Source organism: Zonotrichia albicollis, chromosome 8 (assembly GCF_047830755.1).
Source record: "Zonotrichia albicollis isolate bZonAlb1 chromosome 8, bZonAlb1.hap1, whole genome shotgun sequence".
Classification (NCBI taxonomy): Eukaryota; Metazoa; Chordata; class Aves; order Passeriformes; family Passerellidae; genus Zonotrichia; species Zonotrichia albicollis.
In genome coordinates, this window is record NC_133826.1 from 29,639,445 (window position 1) to 29,663,093 (window position 23,649).

Sequence of the window (23,649 nt, forward strand, 5' to 3'; positions counted from 1 at the left end):
GAAGGACCAGCCTCCACCCTAAAACCTCCATCTTGCTTTATATATATTACTGTATTCTAAACCCTTAAACTCTAAGTTTTCCACCCTGTGATATTGCACTGTTCTAGTCAAACTGCCACATATCAGCTGTGAGCTGGACTAGGGAACTGATCCTGCTTAAAAAGAAAATCGGGTCTATTTTTCCAAATAAGATTTATCTTGCTTGGTGAAAGCTGGGTCACCTTTGTGCTGTTCTTAAAAACTTGGTCAGATATTTGTCAGGAGGTTGCAGTGCTGCAACACTGGGATGGGATGTAGGGCAGCCCATTTGTATTGGGAACATCTAATTTCCTGATTGTTGGTGCCAGCTGGGGGCTCTGTACAAATCACGAATGGGATGGGGCTGCTGTGGAACATACCTTGAGCTGTTTGATTTTCCAGCATCAGCCTCATTCCGTGGTTATGACAATGGGAAGATGCCACCAGCTCACATCCCAGGCAGCAGACCAAGAATTTAATGTTACAACTTATTTTCAAAGTTTGTTGACCAATCACACAAAGCAAAAGCACATTGACAGTAGTTCTGTCCAACCACTATAAGTACAGGTACCTTTGGTTAAACAATGCTTGCTTATTTTGAATACAATACCTATTTGTAAGCCTTAAAACACAATGCACAGAGCTCCATTATTAAGCTTCAAACTTCCTAATATCTTGCTAGATAAACTTTTCTGTAGCTTAGAGAGTTATTCTAGCCAAGCATTAATACACAGACCATTGTTCTATTTGTCCTTGTTTTTCTACAGTTTAAATAATTTTCCTGCTGACCAATCTCATGGCTTCTGCTCAGCTCTAATCACAGTTCTACTGCCTCTGGGGCCTGCCTTTTGCAGCTTTCCCAAAACCCTCTGATTTTTAGATTCCCACAACTGTGTTTCTGCAGTGCAGAGTACTGATACTGCAGACTCCTGGACCAAACAGAGCTTGAAAAGGGGAAACCTTTGCTTGCTGGGATCACCGTTTATTAAGACTCACAGTTTGTGTAGAGGTAAATCCATGCTCTGTCTTCTGGCCTTCCTCTTGAGTGCCCTGCACTGAAAAACCAATAGTGAGGGAGAGACACAAACAAAATCACCTTGCAAGATGTAAGAGGGAGATTCTGGATAATATCTGAGTTCTTTTGGAGTGAAAGCTGAATCGATTAATAAAAGAACAATTGAACTAAAGCCACTCTTTTTTGGAGCAGATACACTTTAACATTGGCTGAGCAATTTCCTGGTGGATTTTTTTTTTTTTTTTTTTTTCACTTCCAGCACCTGCTTGCTTCAGAGGGCAACACTCCAGGGATAAGTGTGAGCCAGTGCCAAGAGCCAGCATTTCTCACTCCCCTCTCACCCGCCCCCGCCCCCTGGCACACACCCCGATATAGAATGACAGCACACTGCCACAATTTAAATGACTCTGCCTCTGCCCCCGTGGAAAGGACAGCTCCTCCAGAGAACACCAGCCACAACAGCAGCCCATTCTCCCAGAAAAAAAAAAAACCTTCACCATGGCCTATAAAGCAGCACATTTGGCCTTTAAGTCGCGCTGGCACAAGACAGACGAGGAGCTGTGTCGGCACAGCATGTCCTTTGTGCTGCACAAGGCGATCCAGAACGACTTCTTCAAGTGCTACCTCTACCTGCTGGAAAAGCTCCCCCTGGGTGAGTAGCCGTGGGCAGGAGTGGCCGTGTGTGCTCTGGAAAGATGGATTGTGTCAGAAGGTGGAGGACAAACACCTCACTGGCACGGAGGAGGAGTAGTTTTGAGAAACCCAGCTCAAAAAGACAGCAGCGCTCACTAAAGAGTTTGGAACTGTGTCTCCCAGCTCCCTCCAATCCAGCAGTCTGTTGTTTCACCTAAATACTCCACAGATTTTTAGAGGAGGGAGAGGGAAAGACTTGCAAGAGTGAGGGAGAAGTTTGGTTTCTGGCTGACCCTTCCTATTTTTGCCATCATTTGAGTAAAACGTGCTTTGACCTGTTTGGAGCTTGGAAGGACAAATGCAAAACTAGCAGAGCTGGCAGGTGGTTCTTTCTTGTGCCTGATACCTGTTTTGTTGTCATTCTGGGTGTCCTTAGCTCTGGTGTTTGGATTGATTTGGACAAGTGCTTGAAAGGTGGTGATTTAAATTTATTTTTTTTCAAGAGTCTTTGTTACACAGATCTCTGCAGCAGATTGTCTTACCTGTTTGCTCTCTGGGAGGAAAATGCTTCCAAAAATTTGTTTAATTTTAATTTTAATGACAGTCTCTGGTACAGAATGCCAAGAGGGTTCGGTGGGTTTTTGCCTTTTTTTTTTTTTAAGATTTAGAAAATGAACATTCATTTCTTATGCAAATTTGACTCTGAATAAAAAACAAAATTTCCCTGTGAGAATAAAGCTAAAAAGTAGATTTGACTCAAGTCTGTATTATGTCAGCATGTTCTGTTTTAAGCAGAATTGTTCAGCCTACACTCAATGCCAGACCTGTAGGAATTTTAAGACGGGATGGATGAGCCTGTGCAATCTGTTTAAGTGAATTCTTGGGGGTTCCTTTGTAATTGAATGATCCATTTAGGCAAAAGGAATATCTTACCTATTTGTGTGAACTGTACTGATGCCAATGATAACTCTGCTCAAGAGGGTAGAATTCATTAATCCTGTAAAGAGAAAAAACATTTCCATGTTATCTTAGTATTTTTAATGTGAAATTTAGTATTATTATAATAAATAATAGACTATATTTATTAATAAATATACTTATATAATGTATTTATTATTGTAGTATTTTTAATGCAGCAATATCTGCAGCTATTTAAAATGAAACATGGAAGATAAATACTCCTATCCCTAGTGGTAGGTAGCTGTGAACAATGGAAAAGGAGGAAAGATGGAAAGGAAGGAGAATCAATTACAGGTTGATGGAATCTCATGAAGTTGATGTAAATGTTATTCTTTCATTTGTTTTGAAAATAAACACAACTTATTAGAAACTGAGCAGGATTTCCTACAGTGTTAGCTGTTAGTGTAAGTATCACTGCATCATTTTAAGGTTAGAAGGTACCACTGTGAGCATCTAACTTAGAATTGAGTGTAAAAATTCTGGCATCCTGCTTGTAACTTGTCTGGGTCACAGAACACAGAATTTATTTATGAACACAGAAATACCTTGGTTTAAGTGTTTCAAATGGCTGAGAACCCATCAGGCACCACTCAGCTGTTTCCAGGCCTAATTGCTTCCCTCATAAAACTATACTTATTTCTTGTCTGAACTTTATTGAATTTCCATTCCTGGCCAACAGGCTTTGGAAAATGTTCCTGTCAGACCAAAGGTCCTCTCTGCCAGGCTTTTCATGACCTGGCTCATTAAAACTTAACTAATGATTTTACAAGCTTATTGCCAGTCTATCCAAGTCACTTTGACTCCATGGAAGATGCTCTGTGAGCCCAGCCTTCAGGTGAATTTGCACCATGTGTCTGACTCCCTGGTTATTGCCCTGAAGTAAAAGTGGGCATGAAGACAAGAAACCCAGGACACAGGAAATATTTCTGTGTCTGCTCTGGGGTGCCCTGACCCCCAGGGCAGCACTGACTTTGACCCTCATTCATGGAGAAAGTTTCCCAGACTTCAAGATAGACTGGAACCCACAAAAGTGTGAAATAGATTATAGAGAGCAGTGCAGGTGTATCATTGGGTGAGAAATTGAGGGTTTGGGATTTTTAGTGTGCTGTGGATGGAAGCAAGATGGAGGGCACAGGGTGTCATCCTGGGCTTCTTCTTCATGGGTTTGGGTGGTATTTTTTAATTGGGCAGGAAAGTCCCCATTGTGGGCTCTTTGGGATCAGTTATTGGGTTAAAAGGGAAATAATCCAGGTGTCAGTTCTTCATTGGATAGTTTAGTCTTAGGAGACCTTGTAACAAGAGATTGTTGGCCATTTTGTGCCTTCTAATGAAAAGCTGCCCAATTCACAGTGGTGAGACTGTTTTACTGATAAGGAATAATAAACACTTGAGTCCAAACATGAACTATCATCTCAAGTGCCTTCAATCCAGCCCCAGAGAAACCCACAACTGGGACCCCCACACAGGTGGAGTGGTTCATGTGCTGTGAGTACACATCCAGGGAAATTCACATCCTGCTGTGATGGCAGGGTCTGGATAGGGGGACAGTCAGGCAAGTAAAAAATGTTCAGGTGATTGGCTCAGAGAGTTGTTGTCAAATCTTGAACTCAGTGGAATCCTACGAGGGTCTGTACTGGGACCTGTCCTGTTTAGAACCATGGAATGGTTTGGGCTGGAAGGGACCTTGAAGTTCATCTGATTTCAACCCCCCTGCCATCCTCATCAGTAACCTGGAGGGGGGGAAGGATTGTTTTATCCTCACATCCAGAGATTGCAGCCAACTGCCAGGACTTCCCCACAAGCTCTAAGTCAGGACTGCCATCCAGAGGCACCTAAACAGGCTGGAGGAAAGAGAGAGCAGCAACCTAGTGCCATTCAAACCCACTGAAATTCCAACCCAAAAGCCAAGTCCTGTACCTGGATAGGAAAATCCCTGGGCAGCAACACCATGGACTGGCCAGGGAGTGCCCTCCTGGTGGGGTTTTGGTAGGCAGCAGCTGAATGTCCTGGCAGCCAACAGAATCCAGTATGAATTAACAGAAGCACGGCTAGTTGGGTGAAAGAATGACCACCTTTTCTGCAGCAAAAGAGCCTTGAACTGCCAGAGCAAGAAATGGCATGGAATGAGTTGGGAGACCCTCACTGTGGTGAGGGAGCTGGAGAAGGCAGACAAATGGAATGGGGCATGTTCAGCCAGAAGAGAGACAAAATATATCATCCTGCTAGCACCTACAGGAAGGTCATGAATAAGATGGAGCTAAGATCTGCACAGCTGTGTGCAGCATGAAGACAGGAGCTGGTGGCCATGAATCAAAAGTAGTCCAAACTGGCTATAAGGAAAAAAATATTTTTATGTGAGGATAGTCAGGCATTGGAACAGGTTGCTCAGGGAAGTTGTACAATTCTCCATCACTGGAGGCTCTCTAACCCTTGCTGAGCCTCATCTGGCATCATGTCTGTCCCTGCTTTGAGCAGCAGTTTGCACCAAAGACTTCCTTAAGTCTCTTTCAACTTGGACTGTCCTGTGATCCAGTGCTCTCTGTGATGGAGAGGACAGAATGTGGCAGGTCTGAACATCTCTGCATCATGACAGTTTCCAGCTCAGTTCAGAATGAACCTGAGCAGAAATGAGCTGAACTTCTCAGTCTTCAAGACTGGAGCCAGAATCTCTGTGTAAAGGACTAGAGCAACACTGTGACCTAGCAGGGAAGTTAAGCAGGTGCTTACCCCGATTTATGAGTAACAACACTGAAACCAAGCCTCACACTGAATCCTCCAGTGCTGCCCAGGGTCAGCATGGTCCAAACCTTCCTCCAAACCCTGCTAACTCCATTCTCCCCCCACTCCATTGCTGGGCTCAGTGGTGGAGCTCTTCTGGGGATGTTTACTTAGGAGCTGAGCATATCTGGTATCACAGCCTCTTAAGAGAAACATGTCACTTTTACAGACCAGGCTAACATTTATAAATAAAAGACATGAGTAACTTCAGGCCCTGATCCAACAATGTACTTAGATGTATGTGTGAGCCCTTAAGCCCAGTGGACTTTATTGGAGCTACTCAGATGCTGGAAATTATGCACGTGTTTGCACGGGCTGTGGGACTGGGTGCCAGTGGGCTGAGATCTGCAGGGGAAAACTGAGAAGATCCACCCCTGGAGACAAATATTCCTGCATGTGAGGCACGTGGCTAAAAGTAAAATCTGCTTTGGGGGTGGTAGGACGTTCATCCTCTATAAAGCAGAATTTACATTGTACTCAGACCACAGCAGAGAGGTAGATTCTTCCATGCACACAGATAACTCTTTTTCAACTGATGCACAAAGCAGATGTTGCATTTAAAAGGGAGCACTCAGCCAAACTGGAATTAGTTCAGTATCTTGCAGAAAGCAATTGGAGCCACAAAATAATGTTCACAAATAAAAACTTCAAAAAAAAAATTACTTGCAACATTTACTTCTGCCAGGGAAATTTAGTTGAAGTCAAGAACTGTAAGTCAGCATGCTGCAGGTTTGGATTGCACTGGGTCTTATGTGTTAAGTGGTCCAATTCTTAAGAGATTTAGACCAAATGCACTGGAAAACAACATTTTTAACTGATCCATAAGAAAATATGAGAGGTAATGTTTTGAACTTAGCAGGGCAAAAGGCTCAGGTGGGTGGTGTCTGTCTAGTCCACATTGGCTCGCATTCAGCTGTAGATCACCACGCTGCCTCCAGACTGTGTTTGCAGTGACTGAAAATTATTGATGTCTCATGACTGGAGTGACCTTTAGGGAGCCACTTGGTGCCCTCAGCCTGCCTGAGCAGTGGGTTTGCTTCAACCACCTTCCCTTGGGGACTTGCCAGCAGATTCAGCTAAGGGACAAGTGTGCCATGAAAACATTTCTTCTTTACTGGAAACGCATTTCTGACTTTAAATCTTACAAGTTACCTGCCTTAACAGTGAGAACCTCATATGTTAGCCAGCTGCCTGCCCTGTGATGTCTGAGGAAGTTGCAGCCTGTGCTGTTCTATCCTGCTCATGCCCTACTTTATGGAATTTGTTGAAGGCAGCCTGTGTACCCATAGCAGGCCTCACAAGTATTTAATTTCCTGATGCATGAGGCAGTCCCACACGGGTCATGGAAAGGGAGATGCCTCTGGCTAGGCAGGCCCTGTGATGAGGGAGAGGCATGGCTGCAGCCCTGACAGCCACCAAGGACATGTGGCACTTCTCTTTTGGGGCAGATTCCTGCAAGTTGGCACACCTCCTCCTCCTCTTCCCTGTGGTGCTGCTGGAGCCTGCATGCCAGGCACAGCTGCAAGGCAGATCAGAGGTGAGGTTGATTGGCTGTGTCTGGAAAACTGGGCTGTGCATTGGGTGAGTTGGCAGCGCTGCAAATTCCTGAGAGGGAGGAGCAGCACTGAAGGAGCGAGAGGTGCAAATCACCTCTGTGGATCTCACACTGTACAAGTGAGGCTGTGGGTCCACAGGAGAAAATCTGGGGTACAGTGCCCCTCTTTGCACTGTCCTGTGTCCTTGCATGCCCTGGGGTGGGAGACATGCATAATAATAATCTTAATAATAATCTTTGCACAGTTTAATGTGTGGAGAAGCCCCTGTGGATGCTCACCCAGAGCTGGTTTCAGATACCAGCACGTAGGGGCAGGGCTCTGGGGCCCCAGATGGCCCAGGAGGAGCTGCAGTCAGCTGGTGTGTGCATGCAAGTCCTGGCAGGAATTCTGCAAGCCTGATACTGGTTCTGAGTGAGAAATGTGAGAGCAGACCCTCCAGATCTGATATCCTGAACACCATATCGTCCCCATGTGTTGCTGCAGGTCAGGCTCATGTTTTGAGTAGAAGGACTCTGAATATTTGTTGTTCATGCTGTCCTGGTGTGCAGACAGCCTGTAAATGTCCTTCCTTTCAATCCGGCAAAATGGGATAAATCACTGTCCCTTGACAGGTCCATGGAACAACCCCTGGAATCATCACTGGGTTCTTATGTGGAAAATCTCATCTTATATGGAAAATCTCACAAAGCCAACATACAGGGACCCAGTTCTGTTCAGCAGACAGACTGACCTCTGAAACAGAGCAAAAGCAGACACAGAGAAGACAAGATGGTGCCACTTCTGGATAAGGACAGATTTTCCTTACTGGGAAAATCCCAGCCATGGATGGAGTCTTTTTCCCAGGCTCTGGGAGCCACCCTGGCCAAGTTGTTCTGGGGATTGGCTGCTGCCCCCTTCATATTAATTTCTTCAGCTAAGTGGTTTCTTCTGAGTATGTGAATATAATCAGTGGAGTGTGTAAAACTCCCAGGTTTGACCCTTGCTGGGCTCAGTGCTTCTTGTGGTATAAATTTCTCAGGCATAACATAAATGTGTAATGGATTAAAGCTTTAATAGTATCCGTTCAGCAGTTGACTTAAGCAGGTGATGACAAGAGGGGCTGGTAATGCTGCTTTTGTTGGATGAGGGATATGCTGGGCATGCTGCTTATATGTAACCCAATAGCACTATTCTGTTCTGAGTGGTCCTTGGTGGTAATTATTCCCTATCCTACTTCCTTTGTCCCCCCCTCATTTGCCCCCAAAATGTCACTCTCCTGCTGAGGATGGGCAGGCACACACTTATCATTCCCTGCTGAGCTTGCTTGCCCTCAATTAAACACATTCCAGGCTTATATTCAGGGCCTCTGGCCTTGCTCTCCTCCTCTGTGTGGAGGGCATAATTCCTGTTCCCTGGCCTGCACAAGCCTATTCAGCCCCTTCCACAGGAGCTGGCAGTGCTCCCATGGAAGTTTGAAGATGCAGGGACAAAGAGCTGCTGCCTGGTCCTTCTGTGCAGCTGGCAGGGAGCTCTCCCTCCCTCTCCCGCCATGAGCTCAGAAGGTGTTTGCTGCTGGAGCATTTCCAGTTCCCTAGAAGCAATGGGAAGCTGCAGCAGAGCTGGTCTCACACTGCAAGGTGGTGCTTGCAAAGGGTTCATCCCAGTGTGACTCTGTCCCTCCTCGTTGCTTGGTTTTCACTGTGTTGGAGTTGTGGTTTTGGTGGAGGGTCTGTCACACACACAGGAGAATGACTGGGCAGTTGTGTGCGCACACGAGACAAACAGAGGTGATGATGTGCAAGCAAAACTCACAGCCTGTCTCAAATCCAAACTTCTGAACTTTGAATCCATGCTTTTGATAAGCTGATTCACATCCAGTACAGAAAAACCCAGGCTGTGGAAGATTCACCTCAGTTTTTAAAGAACAGGGCAAAATAGCCCTTTATCCAGCAAAACTCACAGATTTTAATAAAACAGCTTCAAAATATTGATTGCTGTATATTACCAGCAATGTAGCCAAGCCATGGAAGGAAACCTCCAAGCCTCTGGCACACAGGAACCTTTCAGTATATCACCCACTGATTACCTTGCTCCTTGACCTGTGCCAGATGAAAATTTAGGACTGTCTCTTCTAAATTGTGTCCCCCCTGTGTACTCATTTAGGTCTGAGACTACCATCTGCTCCTTGGTTCAGCTTACTTGCACTGCCACAGACCATACAGTATCACTAAAAATAAACCAGAGCAAGTGCCTCATTCATCCCCTCTCTTCCTGGGGCACTCCCTGTGCAGCTGTCAATAGCTGGAAAGCATTTCTGGAAATCTGCACAGCAGTTAGGTCAGTGAGAGCAGAAATGATGACCCTGCACAGTAGTAATGCTGCCCACAGCTTTTCCAGGAAAAATCAGACCACTTGATGTCCTTGGCATGTGTGTTCACTTCAAACCTGAAGTGATTTTTCACTGACATGAAAACACAGTGTGATGACTGAAATGACTTCTGAACATGGAAAGCACCAAATTTTCATGAGGAGGGCTGGATCCCTGCAAGGTCTTGTAGGATTCAATCCAACACCTTTCCTTCCACTGTTGCTTTAGAAATGGATTTGGTGTTTTGAAGGCTCAAATTAAATTTACAGGTCTTCATCTGTGGGAAATGGATTTGAGAAAATTCTCAAACCCTGGCAGAAGGCTCACATAGTGTGCATCTGTATGTAAACCTTGAGATAAGAAATGCTGACTTAGAAATGCCAGGGAATAGGACAAGACATTGCTGAGAGAGAAATGGAACTAGAAACAAGTTTCAAAGGATGGTTTTGTAAATAAGACTGGATAATTTGGAGAAATAGAACTATGAAAGATGCATTGTAGTAAGACTTGTAAGTGGTAATTTTAGATTATTTGCTTTAAGGCATTTACAGCATGGTGTAGCAAAAGCTGATAGGCCAAGAAATGCTTATAATGTATTGTCATTTAGAAATAATTGGCTTCTGATTGTGATGGTGTGAATTGTAACATCTGTATTGTCTCATGAGATTAAAATAGAATAAAAGTTTTTAAAACGCCTCTCAGTTGCCCCATCTCTGGGTCAGAAAAGGGTAAAATCCAACATTCATCATTGTGCCTCTGGAGTGTCGCTGTGTGCCCCATAAAGAAGGATGCAGGACACATTTTACAGTGCAAAAAGAAAGGATCCAACCCAGTTTATTTTATTAAACTATTTTTAGAGTTTTTAAGAACATCCCCTGTCTATCCCCAGTTGATCACAAGTTGTTGCCCTGTATTGATTGGTCACTCAAACTCCTGGTGTGTTCCTGGAGGAAGGGTTGTTTGTGAGAAATAACTTTCATTTCTGTATCTAGTGTAAAACCAATTTATACACGTGGCTAGTGTTTATCACAGTCCTAGAGTTCTTTCTTAGGGAAAGCAGGTTGTTTTCCACAGTCTTAGAGCTCGTTCTGAGGAAAACCAAGCTGTTTTTCACTGCTGCAGAGCTCTGTTCCCACAAAGAGCTGTCAGCTCCCTCATGGCTCCTGTGGGCTCAGGTCAGGATTCTGTCTGTAGGCCTTGGGCCTGCTGCTCCACCACCACATGGGGCAATCAGCTCAGGCAGAAATACCTGTCACTAACAATAAAATGGGCATTTACAATGGTGATTTTCACTGCTTGCAGTGAAGCTTTACGCCCTGACAAGCCAAGTGATCAACGGGGAGATGCAGTTCTACGCCAGGGCCAAGCACTTCTACCGCGAGGTGCCCGCCACGGAGGAGGGAATGATGGGCGACTACATCGAGCTCTCCAACACCGACGTGGAATCCTCCCGGGAATTCCTCAGGAAGTTTGTTGGGGTGAGTCATTTCATCTCATCTTCTGCAACAAGCAGTGGCGGATTGTGTTTAGGTTGCCCCCAGATGGAGGAAGGAATGATGAATCTGACTCCATGTTCTCAGAAGGCTAATTTATTATTTTATGATACTATATTATATTTAGGAATGCTATACTGAACTATACTAAAGAAAACAGAAAGGATACTTACAGAAGGCTAAAAAGATAATAATGAAAACTTGTGACTCTTTCCAGAGTCTTGACACAGCTTGGCCTCAATTGGCCAATGAGTGAAAACACTCACACCAAAAACCAATGAAACAATCACCTGTGGGTAAACAATCTCCAAACACATTCCACATGAGGACAACACAGGAGAAGCAAATGAGATAAGAATTGTTTTCCTTTTCTCTGAGGCTTCTCAGCTTCCCAGGAGAAAAATCCTGGGTGAAGGGATTTTTCAGAAAATATGAAGTGACAGTGGTGATGTGTCAAAGATGACCTTCATGGTGCCCAGGTACACCTGATATAAATGGCACTGTGTATCATGTTTGATTTACAGTGACCACTGTTGTTGGGTCTAATCATGTGTTCTGCCAGGTCATTCATCACCATGAATTCATGTGGCATTCACATTCTCTGGAAAAATCCCTTCGCCCAGGATTTTTCTCCTGGGAAGGTGAGAAGCCTCAGAGAAAAGGAAAACAATTTTTATTTCATTTGTTTTTCTTCTGTTTTGCTCATGTGTGGAATGTGTTTGGAGATTGTTTCATTGGATTCTGCTGTGAGTTGTTTTGACTTATTGGGCAATCAGTGCCAAGCTGTGTCGGGACTCTGGAAGAGTCACAAGTTTTTATTATTATTATATTTTTAGCATTCAGTAAGTATCCTTCTGTATTCTTTAGTATAGTATAGTATTCTTTACTATAATATAGTACCATAAAATAATAAATTAGCCTTCTGAGAACATGGAGTCAGATTCATCATTCCTGCCTTTGTCAGGGTATTCCCAGCAAATACAATAAATACACATTTTGCCTGGTCCTACATCATTTTTACCTGTTTTACATCCTTTTCTAATGCTCCCAAGCTGCAATGAGGAGTTGTTTTACCTGGGTTTGAGTGAGGGATTAATTCTGAGTGTAGAACCAGGACTTTTCATGATAAAATCCTTGTTGGCTTCAATGGCAGATTTGTCTGTGCAAATTCCTGCAGTCCAGTTGGGAAACTAGCTGAGACTAAATGTCCAGTTTCTGGTTTGCCTATTTATAGCTATTTCTGAAAATGCTGCAACAAAACCCACCTTCTCCTACACATTATATAGAGGAGGCTACACATTAGGCAAAATATTTTTCCTTAAACATTCCAGTGTCACTGAACACCTTTTCAGGCCCATTGCTAAAGGACTGGAAAGTCTTGAAAGGTCTGCTTTGGCCTGGGTTGCAAGGAGATGCCAAGTGGGATTTTAAGAGCAGTATCACTTTGGTCCTTAGGTTTCTGAAAATCCTGTTGAGTCCTAAAACTGTCTTTAGAAGTCTGAAAACCTTTAGAAGTGTGGCCTGATGGTTTTCTGACTGCCCTTCCCTTTTCCCAGGGAAGGAGCCCACTAAATCAGCACAACAACAGTATTAGAGGTTAAGGAATCCACAAACAAATTTGTGATGTTCTCCTGCTGACAAAATGACTAGTTCTATATAATGCTGCCATAGATCTTTAATTTTCTGCTCAAATGTACAAATCTGGGGTAGCCAGATGACCTTTTCTTAGCCTTAATGATCCAATGTGGGAAGAAAGCTCAATAGATTAATTAGATGTTGTATATGGGAAAAAAAGGGCACAGTTTAAATGGATTGGGGTGGAAAATGAGTGAAATTGACAGCAGATAAAAGTCATGCAGAGCTGTGAAGGGCAAGTGATGGAAAAATTTGCTGTATCTGATAGAGAGAGACTTTGGGGCCTCTGAGCCAGCAAAACACAAGTAAATAGCTGCATTTTTCTGCATCACCAATCATTTGTATTAATGCTGAGGCAAAAAAGGCTTCTCAGAGCCTCCCTGTGTCACACTGTCAACAAACACAAAATGAGAAAACACAAGGGAGGTTCAGTGAGGAGCTGAAGCTGATGGTAACATTTCTGCATGACTGTGGTGTTTTTGGGGCCCCCTGTGGCAGGAAGGAAATGATGAATGTGCCTCCATGTTCTTAGAAGGCTAATTTATTATTATATTATATTATATTATATTATATTATATTATATTATATTATATTATATTATATTAATGCTATACTAAGACTATACTAAAGAATAGAGACAGAAGATTTAACAAGATACTAATGAAAAATCTGTGACTCCTTCCAGAGTCTGACACAGCCTGACCGTGTTTGGTCATTAAGTAGAAACAATTCACATATTGGATAAACAATCTCCAAACACATTCCAAGGCAGCAAAACACAGGAGAAGCAAATCAGATAATTATTGTTTTCCTTTTTCTCTGAGGCTTTTCAGCTTCCCAGGAAAAAATCCTGGCGAAGGTATTTTTCAGAAAATATGACAGTGACACATGACATTTTTGAAAACAGCATTTTCAGAAGGAAAATGAAACACAGTCAAGGCACATTCCTTAAATTTTATTTAAGTCTTGTTTTAAGGACATTTGTGGCATTAAAGTGGTGCAGAAATGTGTGCTCAGGGGAAGATTTCTCCCTTCCTAGACATCACACAGATGCAGCTTCCTGCAGCAGGTTTGTGTCACCTCTCCGAGACCCGAAAAGGAAAGAAGTACAGTCTGTGACAGAGCTTCACATGCCAAAGGGGAATCATACCCAATGCATCAGCTGTGATGACAGATACAAAATACTCCAGAGCAAAATTCCCATTCCTATAATTAGCCAGGGATAGAAAGGATACTCTGAATGGCCAAGATCAAAGAAGAAAAAAAATAAAAAAGGAACAGAAAGGAGTCTGCACCTTTTGCTTATTCTGATTCAGTTTGTTAAAGCCTGTTGAGATGTAGCCAATTGATTATGTTACTTATGGTTTATTTTTCTTTCTTACTACTGAAATTTGAATCCTGCTCAACCAGATACAGATATTTAGTGGCTTTCTGTAGCAGTGATAATAAAGCTAATGAGCTGTCTTACCGAGTTTATGGCTCTATGAATATTTTTTTTAACCCATAAGGTGATCAAGATAGGAAAAACCAATATGCTTCACACTAAAATGGTGAAGCAAACTTCTCTTTTAAGAGAAGTTTAACAAAATTGGGAAATAGGAAAATTTGTTTCGGATGAACTGAACAAAATTTTTATTGTTTCACCCTCTGAAAAAATTTCCCCTTTGCTTTCAAGAGCACAAGTCAGTTCCAAAATAAAAAATGCTCTTTCGAAATGAAAGTTGACAAGTTTGGTTTCTTTTTTCCTGGAAAGTTATGAAGAAAAAAAAAAAAGTACGTTGACATTTTCAACATTCTTTCCCATGGTTTTTTTGGCTAAAAACTATTCTCTAGATTTGAAATACCAGTTTCACAGAGAGTTTTATTCATTTAAAACTCTGCATTCTGGCAAAACCAGTGCTCCCTGAACAAACACTTGCCCGGTTCCACTCAAATTACCCATCCTGAGTTAGTTTGGCTGGCGTGGAAATGCCACGCAGTGACATTTCCCTTCCATGACTGATGTTGCATTCCTTCAGGTATGGCATTTCTTAGCATGATCCTTAGCACCACTGTAAGCTGAGCTACAGATTTCTTTGGAGAAAAGAATTCATCTTGCCTTGGGCACATGGAAGGAATTACAGGAAGGGGTTGAGGGCTTCACTGATATTTTATTCACTGATATTTCAGCTCCGCGGGCGAGTCGAGCGAGGGGCTGAAAGTGCCACTGTGCTGGAGTTAAGAGGTTTTATGTGTGTGTGGGCAGAACTCAAACCAAGAGCAACATGGCCCGAGCCAGCAGGGCTCTGCAGACAAGCTCCAGGCTGTCTCAGGTACGGGGTTATCAGCACAGCTACAGCCCTGCATATTTATGGCAGCCTCCACGTCCACACAGCCACCGTGTTCCCAAGTGCCTGATCCGGAGGCAGGGAGTAAAAAAAAAGGAAATAAAGAAAACAAAGGAAGCATTAATTCGGCGTCGGTTGTGAGCTGTAGGTGTGTAAAATATTGCAGATGGAGATTATATTGACTTTATAGCTCCCTCTCTGCCCTCAACGCTTTCTGCCTCTCTTGCCCCCAACTCACCTGCGTGATTGGTGACTTGCTGAGTGAAAACTTCTTGAAAAGTGATTTTTTTCCAGTTTGATCAGGGTGATGGAAGAGATGTTGAAAACATGCTCTTCTTTGTTTATTTAGAAGGAAAACCATTGGGATTTTTATCTTTTCCTTGAACTCTGATTCCTTTTTTTGTCATACATAGCTTCACTGCCTTTGTGCTCTTCCAAAACCTGAAGTAGCACTGGGAACATATCCCACAGCTCTTTTATTCCAAAGGAAATTTATGAGTGCCCAATATAGCTTTAGAGAACAATTTTGGGGTGTATATGTGTCCTAAAGGACAGCGGTTCTGAGTAATGGGAAGCAAGTAGTCAGAGAAGCAGTCAGTCTCAAATTTTGAAGCCTGTTCTGGCTTACAGTTTTCACTTATACCATTTTTTTGAATAAGGAGTCTGATTTTCAACTCAATTAGACTTTTGGGAAAATGTTTGCCTTCCAAAGAAAATGTTAATACTCTGTCAAAGCCCTAAGCACTTCCAAACTGAAAATATATTAGCTGAACATGGAATTATGTCAACATTTTCATTACAAACGGAGCCGTGGTGTTTCACAGGGCTTCTCAACTGACTGCTGGGAGCTCTCACTCCTTTTCAGCAAAGTGTGGGATCCAACTTCATCTCCCATGACCGTTCCCTTTCCTTCTTCTCAATGGCACACGGAGATGTGTCATCAGAGGTCCTTGCTGTGATGTGTCACGGGAGATGAATTCCCTGTTTTGTGTGATGATTCCCTGTTTTGTGTGATGAATTCCCGGTTTTGAGTCCCTACTATGACTGTAGATTCTGTGAAGCACAAATGTTGAAGGAATTACCTGGCTTTTTCGTCAAATTCTGTTGGTGGTTTTGGTAAATCATCCCAGTTTTCTCAGCAGCTTTCTCAAAGATTTTTAGTTAATCTCATCAGTGCAGACCTGTGTGTACCTGCCAGCCAACAAGATGGAAATCCACCTTTGTAAAGATCCAAGACACAGTTCCTTCTCCTTTTCTGAACTCCTTGTTACCTCTTGGTCTTTACCTTTTACCTCTCAGTAAAAGCCGCGTGCAGGAGCTTCCAAGACCTGAAGTATCATCAGGAACCGTAAGCCAGAACAGGCGTCAAAATTTGAGACTGACTGCTCCTCTGACTACTTGCTTCCCATTATTCAGAATCACTATCCTTTAGGACACATATACACCCCAAAATTGTTCTCTGAAGCTAAACTGGGCACTCATAAATTTCCTTTGGAATAAAAGAGCTGTGGGATATGTTCCCGGCACAGCCTGTGGATGAGGAATGGCTCCCATTTTCTGGCTAACTACAAACAGGTAGTCTCCAGAGCCCAGCTAGGTTGAAGGTCTATGGACTCGTGCACACATCAGGAGATTAATCTTCCTGGGCATACAAATTGGGAGCAGCAGCCCTGGAGACTGGTGAGAGCCCTTGTGTGCTCTTTCTACAATTACTGCGTGTAATCAGATGCTGGCCTGGGCTATTCATAGTCATGTCATTGACAGTGCTGTCCTTTGACCTTAATAATCTGAATTACCCACTGAAGCCAGGCCAAAAAAGTGTGAGTTCCATGATTTATGCTGGGTTCATTACACAGGGGGGGTCTCCCATAAGCAGGAAAAGCAAACTCTTCCAGGGCTTGTTGCCTTTGAGTGCAGTGAGGTTGCAGCAGGGACTTTGGCCCACGGCTTTCACTTCAACACTCAGTTCCAGAGGACAGGGAAAAGGTGTTTACATTTGCTTTTAATATGTTTGCTTAACAGATAGCTTTGGCCAGGGCAGCTCCTATCCCACAGTCAGTGCATGTGTAGGCTCAGAATTTCTGTTTTACAGAACAGCAGCAGGCTCTTAAGAGCTGTTTTATAGCTAGAATGGAAGCTTTAGGGGTGAAATACAGCTTTCATTATAAAGCCTCTTTTACAGCTCTTCATTATTTTCTCATAGTCACAGCCTTTGTGCCACATTTTTGCATGTCTGATCCCTGTCCAAAGATGACATTTATGAAGAAAGAAGGAACAGTTAAGCAAAACCTAGTCAATCATCCTTCTTGTCTGTATGCCTAAAAGAGAAATTCTGTATATGCTCCAGCCTAAACTTCTCAAGTTGTCGTAAATTACCTACTACTCTGAGATCTTTGTTCAAACACAATTTGTTTTGAGGACTGCATTTTGATCCCAAGGATTCTGTGTATCTGTAGAAATGCCCATGGGCACCTCAGGAGTTCTGTGCTGCAGAAGTTACTGCTTGCATGCAGTATTTGGTGTGTGCTTCCATTTTTATTGGCCTTGACAGGGGCACAGAATGAGGCTCATCTAGCCACATAGCTCCCTGTGAGGTGTGAACATTTGAAGTTGCAAGGAATTTACAGAGAGTAGTGGATCTTCTGAGAAAGCCAAGAGCTTGTGAAAGACTCTGTCTCTTCTTACACCAAGCAAAAACTTCTTGTACAGCAGTAAATGCAGTGAGAAGTCCCAGCAGCAGCAGCCCAGGAGTGTGAGAGCCCAGCTCAGCTCAGACAGAAGTACCCAAATCTGTGCTCATTCTTACCAATCTCCCAACAGCCCTGCAAAGACAAGGAGAGAAGTCACCAGGCTGGCTGGACACATAGTGGGTAACAGTGTCTTGGTTGGAAAGACAGGTGTCTGCTAAGGAAGGCAGGAGCCACTCTTGAAATGGAAAATTCAATGTACCTCCCTCTAAATTATTATAATTGTGAAATTAAGGGGGGCTCTCAGGCAAAGATATGGGAGAAGGAATAACAGTTCTTTGATAGGAAAATTAAAAATACAAATGTAATAGGTACAAAAAAAGAGAACAAACCACTGCCAGAGTCAGACCATGCCCTGTCCCCCTGTGTGCCAGGGTGGTGTCCCAGCCCCATCCCATGGGGGCTCAGCCCTCCTGCAGTGCCAGCTGTGGCTCTGCTGCAGCAGGGATCCTGCACAAGGGGGGAGTTTTCCTCTGCAGCTCCAGGGCTGCTGGAGATGGGCCTGGGCTCCCTCTGGCAATGCAGGGCAGCAGAAAGCTGCTCCTCTGGCAATGCAGTGGGCAAAGGCTGCTGTGGGGTCCCAAAGCTCAGATTGTATCCAGGTAGGAATGCTTGGCTCCTCCCCTGGGCGGAGCATCTCCCCATGGGATGGTGGAATTTGATCAGCCATGCCGGGACACTCACTGGCCATGAACAGAAGATAATTAATAATTAATGGCTCATGAACAGAAGAGATCTCCTGGAGGGAGGATTGGTTGTGTCAGAGATAAAGAAAACTGCCCAGTGAACAGCAGAGAACCGCCCCATGTCTGACAGATGGAAATAGAACACACATCCCAGCTAAATCTTTGAACCTAGGACACACAGTTGCTGTGATTTCTTTTCAGGTGATATTTTTCAGACTTGCAATGATTTTCTTGTATCCCCCAGGGGGTGGGTAAAGCTGGCACCAGCCGTGCCCTGGACTGTGGCTCTGGGATAGGTCGGATCAGCAAGCACGTCCTGCTGCCCGTTTTCAAGAGTGTGGAGCTGGTGGACATGATGGAGAATTTCCTGGCTGAGGTCCCAAACTACCTGCAGGGCAAGGAGGACAGAGTAGAGATGTATTACTGCAAAAGCCTCCAGGAATTCACACCTGCCCCACGAAGATACGACGTCATCTGGATTCAGTGGGTTTCAGGTTAGTTCTGTGTGATCCTCTGGCCTGACACTTCACAGAACAGGCAGCCTCTGCTCCAAGGAGGTTCTCAGATCTTTGGGGCTACTTCCTAAAACACCACAAGAGACTTCTGAGAGTTCCCCACATGCACACTGGGTACACATCAAGTTGGTTTTTTCAGGTCACATATTGGAGAAACGTGCCAGATCGTGGATAGCAGCCTGCATGCAAAGGGGCAGCTGAGGGTGAGGCCCTAAATATGGATTTTCTGGTGCAGAAATGTTCTTTCTTAGGTGCAGAGAGATACACACGGCTGACCACACTTGTGAACAGTGGTTTCTGAAGCTGCTGACTGTCCAGGCTTGGAGATACTTCAGGAAACAATCAGGAAAAAAGCCATAGTGGAATCACCAATACCTGTAAATCAGTTCAGGTCTTATTATGTGCACTGATGTTTATCAGACATAGGTTCCCTTTGATATGTCCCATAGTTGCCTCTTCTATAAGAAACATCTGCTTCTTCTCTTGCAGCCACCCAGTGAATGCCCTGCAGCATTTAGAGCAATCACATAATGAGGGCTATGTACCTTTCAAAAAAAAAAATTCTGTGCAGTGAAAATAAGGTTTTCTCTTAATCTGTGAACTGTCGTGTCCAGGGTGCAGTTTCAGAAGAAATTATTCAAGAGGAGGTCTGAACAAATTCCTTTAGAGCAGCATAATTTTCCTTTGTATTTTTGCTTTTTTTTAAATAATGAGTCATTGCAATAAATGTAGCTCCTGCCTCACCTTTTGAGTAAATCCAAGTAAAAATGAGGAGGAATGAGCTTAGACCTATCTAAGGCTGTGCTGGTCAGATATGTGGCTCCTAACTAAGGGAGCATATCATATTCCTAGCACAGACACAGAACTGAATCTTCTTTCTCCATTAATGTCAAGGAAGTATGGAGACATCTTAATCATTAATCAAACTTCTACTTCTATCTTGAATTTGGCTCAAATATTCATTTGATGGAGTGAGGGCAGGTCTGTCTGCTAGAGAGAAACACCTCTAAGATCTCATTTTCTTAGCAAACTACAACAAAAGCCAAGTAAAGAGAAAAATAAGTTCCAAATTAGGTGTTCAAAAGCTTCAATGAATCTTGCTAATGAAATCTTGATTTGTCTTATGCATGCATAAGCATGTGAACCCTAGTAGTCATTTTTAAAACAAGTAAAAGTGCAAACTTACATTCCATATAGAAATTACCATTTTCCTTCAACCTGAAAGGTATTCAGCTTTAGAGTTTGGGGCTTTTTACTTTTTTTTTGTTTGTTTGTTTGTTTTGTTAGGAGTGGTTAAAGAAACTTGACATTCTATGTCAAAATGTGGTTTTGAAATAACAGCTTCCATTTATAAAAGTTTAAGTCTTCCATCAAGAAAATGAAATAGTTTTACTAGAAAATACAGGTGATTATTTTTTCCAAGTTTCTCATTCAGTTTCTGATCACCAGTCCTTGTTTATTCATGTTAGATGTTTCATATGTGAGAGTTCTCATTTTGTTCTTCTCTGAGCTCTGCACCACTCTTCTCCACAGAACTCCTGTTCTTTGAGAAGGAAGAATAAGAAACAGAATCTCAATAACACTGGAAAAAAAGCACTATTTTATAATACATACATATCTGCAAAAAATCCCATGGGGTTTGGAGTAACATGGGGAGCTTATTTGGTGTTGTGGAATTGACACTGCATTCTTTGCTGGATTTTTGATCCAGAACTCTTTTTGATGGAGGGATACAGTGCTACACAAAGTTACAGAGATTTTTAGCAGTAAAAAACAGAGAGGACTGGGATTATCTAGTCTGACCTACTCTATATCCCAAGCTGCTCTATTCATTCCTTTACCCCCTTGCTAAGCCAGTAGTTTGTGTTCAATTAAAATGTATCTTGAAAGATTCAACCACACTTGGTTTGAGGACCTCAAGAGGTGGTAAACCCCACTTCTGGTGGTAGTTTCCAACGGGTAATTGCTTACACTGTTAAACAGTTGTCACTTATTGCCTATATCAATTTGTTTGGCTCCAGCCTCCTGCCACTGATTCTTATTATAACTTAAACCACCAGATTAAAGAAGCCTTCAGCACCCACTATTTTCTTCACTCTCCTCAGTGACTTCTGTCCACATCTGTTGCTGCCACCACTATGGATCCCAAATATTGACTGGAGTTTGTATTTGTTGATCTCGTTGATTTGCCCAAGATTTCCTAGTTAAATCTGGCAGGACTGGAATAATAATTTTCTGCAATAAACAGGCCATGGAGACTCGGATCAAGGCACCCTTCTGACATGTCTGAATGGTTAAGAATGATCTGTTTTTGATCTGTCTTGGTTTGAAAAGCCAGGTGTCTAACAAGAAAGGCAGGAGCCTCCCTTGAAATGGAAAATGTAAACCCCCTCCCTCTGAATTATTGTAATTTTGAAATTAAGGAGGGCTCTCAGGCAAAGATATGGGAGAAGGAATAACAGTTCTTTAATAGGAAAATTAAAAATACAAATGTAATAGGTACAAAAAAAGAGAACAAACCACTGCCAGAGTCAGACCATGCCCTGTCCCCCTGTGTGCCAGGGTGGTGTCCCAGCCCCATCCCATGGGGGCTCAGCCCTCCTGCAGTGCCAGCTGTGGCTCTGCTGCAGCAGGGATCCTGCACAAGGGGGGAGTTTTCCTCTGCAGCTCCAGGGCTGCTGGAGATGGGCCTGGGCTCCCTCTGGCCATGCAGGGCAGCAGAAAGCTGCGCCTCTGGGAATGCAGTGGGCAAAGGCTGCTGTGGGGTCCCAAAGCTCAGATTGTATCCAGGTAGGAATGCTTGGCTCCTCCCCTGGGCGGAGCATCTCCCCATGGGATGATGGAATTTGATCAGCCATCACACCCTCTGGCCCTGAACAGAAGATAATTAATAATAATTAATGGCTCATAGACAGAAGAGATCTCCTGGAGGGAGGATTGGTTGTGTCAGAGATAAAGAAAACTTCCCAATGAACAGCAGAGAACTGCCCCACGTCTGACAGATGGCAAATAGAACACACACCCCAGCTAAATCTTTGAACCTAGGACACACAATTGCTGTGATTTTTTTTCAGGTGATATTTTTCAGATTTGCAATGATTTTCTTGTATCCCCCAGGGGGTGGGTAAAGCTGGCACCAGCCGTGCCCTGGACTGTGGCTCTGGGATAGGTCGGATCAGCAAGCACATCCTGCTGCCCGTTTTCAAGAGTGTGGAGCTGGTGGACAGGAACAGAACACACCCCCCCATTTCCAACCTAAAACACCATCTTTTCACCCACAGGATATCTGACAGACAAAGACCTCCTGGAGTTCCTCATCCGCTGCCAGGGTGGCTTGAAGGACAACGGGGTGATCATTCTGAAGGACAATGTGGCCAGGGAGGGCTGCACCCTGGACTGCCTGGACAGCAGCGTCATCCGCGACCTCAACATCCTGCACAGCCTCATCGAGATGAGCGGACTCACCATCCTCAGGGAGGAGAGGCAGGAGGGCTTCCCTGAGCAGTGTGTTCCTGTCTGGATGCTGGCCATGCAGAAGGGCCCTGGCCACTCCTGACTGCCCTGGGACACTCCAGGGACTGGGATATGGATGAACTGGGAAGGAGAAAAGCACCTCCTGGGATCCTCCTACCCACGCGCTGCTCCAGGGCAGCAGCTTCTAAAGGGTCAGGAGAGAGCCACAAAACTTCTCCCAGGAACAGTCTGCTCCTAAATCCTACCTGCTCCATCATGCTGCTCCTAAATCCTACCTACTCCACCATTCTTCCCATTTTTAAAAGCTTTCCTGACCTCCTTGTCAGACCTCTGTTCCGTTAACGAGTCAACACTATACAAAACTCATCCAATAGAAAAAATTAGGTCTGAAGTTTCTGTTGTAGTTAATAATTTTGGGGTGTTGTCTATGAGGTGTTAACAAGCCTGGTTTTTACTATGGCACTTAAGTCTTCTTGGAATTTAGGAAGGATCTGTCAGGTCACTGAAGCAGGAAATTCAAGTAAATTCTGGAAAACTTCACCGAAATTTTGGCTGTCCTCTCTACCTGTACTTTAAAATATTTAAACCAAAAATATAAAAAAAGCTTTATCTTTTTGTTGGCATCAGCCATGCAGTTTTGGGTTTTTTGTGGGTTTTTTGTGGGTTTTTCTTTTTGTTGTTGTTTTGGAGTTTTTTGGTTATTTGGGAGTTTTTGTTGGGTTTGGGGGGGGGGGTTGGAGTTTTTGTTTGTTTGCTTGGGTTTTGGGGTTTTTTGTTTTTTTGTTTTCTTTCATTTCTGTCAATATGGACAATAAAACAACCTGGTTTATTTTCCAATTTTAGGAGCTACTTCCTCTTCCTGATGTTCCTGCTGTAGAACAATAGTGGCGCATAAGGGATTTCACACTCCAGAGGAAAACTTGGCTGACAAATATCTGCATGTTTGCATTGAAATTTTGTGAAAAGCTTGCCCCACATATTACATTCTGGAATATTTTTAAATTTTTTTCTGAGTGTTCACAGTGGAAACCACTTGAAAGCCTCTCTTGATTATTCATACCACTGTACATTTCTTTTTTCCCACATTCAGAACAAGCCTGGCCCCATATGCAGAGCTAATGGGATTTCATGGAACGTTAATAGTAAGGCTGTAAGAAGAACTAATAAAGTATTGTATTAATTAACAACTGTGCTAAACTGCAGAGAGTGTTAGTGTAGCTCCAAAGCAATGATTTATATTCAAATAGCAGCTGTGTAAGCCTGCATTTGAAAATACTGACATGCAGCCCCATCTCCTTAGGGCTCACAGAAATTGTACATTAAGCTTCTTGTGCTCTTCACAGAGGCACAGAAAGTGCTGTGGGAGGACAGAAGTTCATTTTGCAAACAAATTCAGAATTTGGAATTCTCCTTCATTCTAAAGATGGGGGGAATTTTGAAATTTTTATGAGGGAAAGGTACACAA

At 43.4% G+C, this 23,649-nt stretch overlaps 1 protein-coding gene across 1 annotated transcript; it reads left to right on the forward strand.

Annotated features, from left to right (window-relative positions):
- The first annotated feature begins 1,419 nt into the window (after positions 1-1,419).
- On the forward strand, positions 1,420-23,021 carry NTMT2 (N-terminal Xaa-Pro-Lys N-methyltransferase 2). Its single transcript, XM_074546438.1, has 4 exons — positions 1,420-1,685; positions 10,610-10,785; positions 18,440-18,689; positions 21,992-23,021. The coding sequence occupies exons 1-4, from the start codon at positions 1,532-1,534 to the stop codon at positions 22,264-22,266; spliced, it is 855 nt and encodes a 284-aa protein (XP_074402539.1). The 5' UTR covers positions 1,420-1,531; the 3' UTR covers positions 22,267-23,021.
- The last annotated feature ends 628 nt before the right edge of the window (positions 23,022-23,649 follow it).